Consider the following 5,956-nt stretch of genomic DNA (forward strand, 5'->3'; position numbering starts at 1 on the left):
CAGTTGTACTATCAGCATAAATGTGTGCATCAGAACCGCAGCATGCAGGACTTCCTTGTTTTCTTCTGGGTCTGTGGCTCAGTCCCGCCCCTTTCTTTTTTTGTCCAGTGGGAGCAATGATCATCAGCCTCATGGCTTTGTTTACAAGTTATAGTTCGTTTGCACAAAAGCACAATGTGAATGCAAACCGCACCAAACGAAAAAAAAAGTCCATTTTTGGTCTGGACCAAACAATTGGACCAAAGGACTTTCCTGGTGTGAATACACCCTAAGTCAAAATAACTCCCCCAATAAAATGACATCATTTACTCAAACAAAAGATATTAACTGGTTAAGTAGACAGATGTAACTCCATTGTTGTCTTTAGGTAACTTTAGCCCGAATTAAAAATGTACAATGTAATATATGTATGTTTAAGCATAATTGCTAAAAATTACATGAAGGGTTTTAGAGCATAACCCCCCTCCCCATGATAGGCCTAGCCCTTGCCAAAACTGAATATAAAAATATCTATGCAGCAACTGTAGAAACTAAATTAAACTTTTCTGCCTCTTAGAGGCTCCAAGCTCACAAAACAATATGTATTTAATGACTAAACAAATGGATTTTGCAGGATCTGTTCTATTTAGGTTTGAGAAGAACCAAGATCCAAAGAAATGCTGAAGCTGCTGCTTCAATCAAAATGCTCACTAATAAAGTTAGTAAATATAATGATCAATGTGAGGTGGACACATTCTGACAAAAGCTGAGCTCATAATTTCCACTTTAAAATATTTTCTAAATAAAACTATGGCGATTTGATGCTCTTCCTCGACATTTTACTACCTTTCAAACGGTCTGTAAATCAGCCCACAAAATAAAAAAATACATCAAATACAGAGTTGTTGAATCGTGGCTCATGAATTGTGAGAGATTGTGCGTTTCCATCCCTAAAGGTCTTAAAGTTCACCAGTACTGTAGTGGAGTTCAAGCACAACAACTGTGGTGCAACCTGAGCCTCTGCAGCAGCCATGCCTCAAACCTCGCAGAGGAAATTTGTCAAGTCTTCACCAAACAAATGTACTGCTTGAGCAAAACCAGAAATGAATTCGTTCCCAGCGTGTGGTAGGAGGGAGGACACGCCTGTCCATCACAGAGGTAATACAGCCTGACGTACAATCCAAACTGACGCACACACGTGCACTGTAGCAGGAGAGCTGTTGGTGTTTGGACAGAAGGAGCGCAGTCTGCTGCATCGACCGACTGCTGGTACACCCTCAGAGCTCGTTCAAGTCTCATTTCTGCCTCGACCTGCTTCRCACTGATCACTGCTCGCACGTCTGATCATTAGGAGGCATCTAATAACTGTTAATGGTGCCAAGAGGATAATTAAAAACAGAAGAGGTGTGCCGTTTTAGGCCTAATTTACCTTTGATTAGCAATCACTCAGAAACGGAGCCTCTGCTCATTAGAAAAACAAGCTTAACTCTGTTATTCTGAACAGCTTCRTTTGACACTGAATGGCCCACCGTGGCCTTTAAAAGATGCACTTTAGATGCAAATTAATGGGGGGAAGAAAAACTTYGACAATAATGAATCTACTTTTTAAAGCAGGGCAGAAAATGTGCTGCAGGATCCAAAATGGCTTTYTGATTTGATTTAATTTATTTTTGTTGCTAAATAGTTTTCAGGCTTGCAGTTTAGTTTCCATCATGGCTCATTTTAAAATCACCCTGAAGTTTAACACTAGTAAARGGAGTCTCCTGCGCTTTACTGTGGAATTGCACCCGTTGGTGAGAAGTCGTGGGTTGAAAACGTGGAGAGATAATCTGGTTTAAAACCTGGGACTAAGATTGCAAACTGTCAGCTGTGCAGGACTGCAGGGGTCGAAGAAATTAGAGGAACTTCCTGCGGAACGAGGAAGATAAGCAGAGTAAAGACTAAACTTTTACATGAAAATCTTAAAAACAATGATTCAGAAACACCTGAACACAGGCGACAAATCTGCACAAACGTCTTTACACCCTTTCCTTTCTCAGGTTAATGAATGAGGTTTAGTTCATGGCTTTTTTTATACTGAAATGAAAATATGAGGGGAAATTTAAAAAGTCAGATTGTTTTCTTGCTTAAATRCATTAGATATGTGCAACAGCAACATTTTATTTTGAATACAAACTGGTTTATATCCATCTTTATTTTCTAAATGAGTCAGAGATCCAGTATGGTTTATGTTCCTGTATTTAATCTGTTATTTAAATGTTTCTGTTTTACCTTTATATTGGTCAACATTTGCTGTGCTATGGAAATAAAATAGCCACCAAATCCAGGTAACAASCTTTTCTCTTCAAATAATAATCAGGTTGGTTTACCCTGAAGGACCAGTATCATGACTAAAATGCATAACAAACAAGCTCAGTTTAATTACAGAAAAATTACAGGAGCTGTGTTTTTTTTTTTTTTTTTTAGCTTGTAAAAATATGAAGCAACAACATTTTAAGGGATTCTTGTAAAACACGTTTTAGCACATCTTTAAAAAGTTGGCATTTTGTTTTAATAAGAGTTAAATGTTTGCCGAACTGTTCAGATGATTSAATTGTTTCGGAATATCTTCAGTATTTTAAAAGCTATGGGTGTTTAAATGCAAGAAAACCTAAATAGTGGCTTTTTAAAACGGGAGTCTGGCGCGCTCTCTGAGCATCAAAGCATCTWCTGAAGCTGCGCGTGTTGCTCCGTCTCTGCTCGTGCACAATGACGCACCTGGCGGCTATTAGACGCGCGGATCGGTGGGTTTAAGTTTGTGCGTTTAAGAAAAGGTTCATCAAACATAATGAGGAGGTTTTACTCGCCGATGTTGGCACCGGTAGGCTGGCGGGTCTCTCGATCAGCTCAGGCTGCTGCTTCCCGGTCACATTCATCTCCCGGCAGCCGCGGTCTGTCCGCTCACTTCACCGAGACTTTCTCAGGGCATTTATCCGGCGGACGCTCACTTATTCCCCGGCGTCCCGCTTCACGGCGCGGGCAGGCTGAGGCAGCATGTCCGGGGGGAGTTCCGAGGAGCTGTTCGCCTCCTGAAAACGATCTAAAAATGTAAAAAAATTATATATTTGTGGGAAACAACCGGAGCTGCTGCTGCTGCTGTTCTGTCGGTGAATGAGCGCCGGTTGTCTGCAGCTCCTCGGCTCTGCTGATTCCCCCACCTGCTGGACGTTCGTGCGTCAAAGCGCGTTAACCCACTCCTTCTGTAGAAACTCTYGGTCAGATAAAACTCGGCTGCTCGTGTCCGTGTTAGTAAACCGTCTCGTGAACAGACTGAGGGAGCAATCAGTCGAGTCCAGAGCAGGTGCGTTAATTACCAAACAAGGACGGACCAGGTGTGCAAAGATATGGGAGACCGGGGACAGTTGCAACACCTTTTTTTTTTTTTACATTTGACTCTGTTACTCAGAGATGGTTTGAATTAGACAAAACTAATTTTAATACAATAAACTTACATCTGTCTGTTAATAGTCAAAACCATTTAAAGATAATTAAAACATGTACATTTTCACTGTTTGCATTTGAAAATGAAAAGTCGGATGTTGCAACTGACCCCGGGGCCGGGGACAGTTGCAACGTTGTTTGGGGGTGGTTACAGCATATTATTAATACAACACATTTCACTGTAAATAAATTTTTTATTATTTTTTTATATGTGTCTTATTGCCAAATTAATAAAAACTGTAAGTTATAATGATATTAGTGTTATTTATTTACTATTTTTGATCAAATGATGAATATAGATTTGCCTTGATGAGTAGACCTTAAATACAGATGTCAAAGACTTTAATAAAAAACACAGTTGACTTTTAGAGACAAGAATAATAGAACAACTTGTGAGACAATTAACTTTTGTTTTGCCTGTTGTCACTGTACGCCTACATTATGCAACATTTACATTGAAAGAAACTGGGATTTTAAAACAATTGTTCAGAACATCAACTACACTTTTATGTTTAAACTATGTAATTGTCATGAATACCCAATACCCTTTTTTAAGTGTAAACTTAATTTCAACATGTTAATCTCATCTGTATGTGCTCTGTTTTTATATGGATTTATCGTGTGGGAACAGTTGCAACAACTGTTACAACTGTCCCCCTTCCTGTCAGCCATGATAAAACCTCATGTGTTAGCTAAATAAGCTCATCTGGATACATGTTAACTATATTAGTTAAAAGTCAACCTATCACTTGTTTAATCCGTTTGAGCTGGATCACAAAAACAGTGACAACTGTGTAACAAAAATAAAGCTGGGCAARTAAAATACTTTGGTTCCTCAAAAAACAGTTTTTTTTTCCCCCCAAATAAATCCTGGAGCAGTTTTTGAATCCGCTTACTTTGTCTTTGCAAGGTGGGGCATCTAACTGAGCATGTACAGTGTGAGTGTCATCACTCTAGCTTGTTTCTGTTTGGAGAAAAATGATGTGTTGCAACCGCCCCTTGTTGCCACTGTCCCCGGCCTCCACTAAAGGGACTTATGTAAAAAAAATGTTTTTGAAGCATGTAAATTCAGTCTCTTACTCAGCAGTTTTTCCTAAACAGGGGTGTGTCGAAAAATAATCAAATTCTTTGTTTCATTGTTTCAGCTGAACCCCATGAACAAACAAGCTCTATGTGGTATTTTGTGCATAGAAACTGTGCTTTGACAAGTTACTGTTTAAATTTCCATCTTGCAAGTTGGGAATTCCCATTTCCAAATACAACTGGGAAGTGGGAATTTCTTTTTAATCATGTGCACCTTCAGTTAGTGGTGGGATGTCTTCGATTTGCGAGTAAAATTATCAACATGCATTATGGGAGATGGAGTTTCTGGTCAATACAGGCTTCAATACATTTTTGAAACTCTTGTGGGCCACATAAAAGGCTGTGTGGGGGCCATATTTGGCTCGCAAGCCTGGTCTTTGACACGTTATCTAAAGTTCCAATTTTAGCTGTTTATGTTCCCCATTAAGACACTTTTAAAAATAAAAACTATTACAGAGCTGCAGATCCTCAGCTACAAAGCATTAAACACATGATTCATAAACTGTCCAATAATCCGTGACAGRACCTGCTTTGAATTTTTCGTGTTCAGGAGGAGAGTTTTCTGTGATTGTAGGAGGGTAATGATGAAGCAAAGCTCTCTCTCATCGGAGAACATGAAAAGGTCTCACCAGGAGACCGGAGGAGGTGGGATGTTAGGGAAGAAACCTCAGAGTCATCCTTCACTGGAGAGAAGCCCCACAAAAAWCTCAGCTCTCTTATGGATTTAAACACAAAAATAAAACATGAAAACTCCACACCGTTTGCTGCCATGTGCAGCAGACCTTTAGGAATTCAGTTAGAGGCTCAAGTTTTAGTAAAAAAAAAAAGCATCTCTTAAAGCAGAGCAGAGCTGCAAGAGAAAGAGTCTTGAAATAAAACAGTCTGCAAAGAATCTGTCATTTCTGTACAAAAGTACGAGTCAAGACAAGACACTGGACCAGATGTAGACCCTCAGCAGGGCCCTGGAGGGTTCACGGGAGTCTGCTCAACCAGTCTACATGTGTTTTGGACTTGGAGAAGGCGTTTGACCGTGTCCCTCGGGGACTCCTCTGGTGGGCACTCTGGGAGTATGGGGTACCAGGCCCTGTTAGATCCCTGTACGACTGGTGCCAGAGCTTGGTCCGCATTAATAGTAAGTCGGACTCGTTTCTGGTGAGAGTTGGACTCCGCCAAGGTTGCCCTTTGTCACAGATACTGTTCATAACTTATATGGACAGAATTTGGGTGCAGCCAAGATGTTGAGGGGATCCTTTATGGTGACCTTAGGATCACATCTCTGCTTTTTGTGGATGATGTGGTCCTATTGGCTTCATCAGATCCTGATCTCCAGCTCTCACTGGAGCGGATCACAGCCGAGTGTGAAGCATCCAGGATGAGGATCAGTTCCTCCAAATCTGAGACCATGGTCTTGAGC

General features: G+C 40.5%; 1 protein-coding gene across 3 annotated transcripts in view; it reads right to left on the minus strand.

The window, feature by feature from the left end:
- The window catches only part of sntg2 (syntrophin, gamma 2), a 74,809-nt gene extending 71,524 nt beyond the window's left edge, over positions 1 to 3,285 (minus strand). For 2 of the 3 annotated variants that reach the window (XM_014013738.1, XM_014013740.1), the window contains exon 1: positions 2,826 to 3,176. In XM_014013738.1, the coding sequence (XP_013869192.1) occupies positions 2,826 to 2,894 (69 nt within the window). In that variant the 5' untranslated portion in view covers positions 2,895 to 3,176. Of the gene's footprint in view, positions 1 to 2,825 lie in introns of all 3 variants that reach the window. The other variant, XM_014013739.1, reaches the window with a different exon arrangement.
- Between the last annotated feature and the right edge of the window lie 2,671 nt (positions 3,286 to 5,956).

Source organism: Austrofundulus limnaeus, unplaced genomic scaffold, assembly GCF_001266775.1.
Source record: "Austrofundulus limnaeus strain Quisiro unplaced genomic scaffold, Austrofundulus_limnaeus-1.0 Scaffold105, whole genome shotgun sequence".
NCBI lineage: Eukaryota > Metazoa > Chordata > Actinopteri > Cyprinodontiformes > Rivulidae > Austrofundulus > Austrofundulus limnaeus.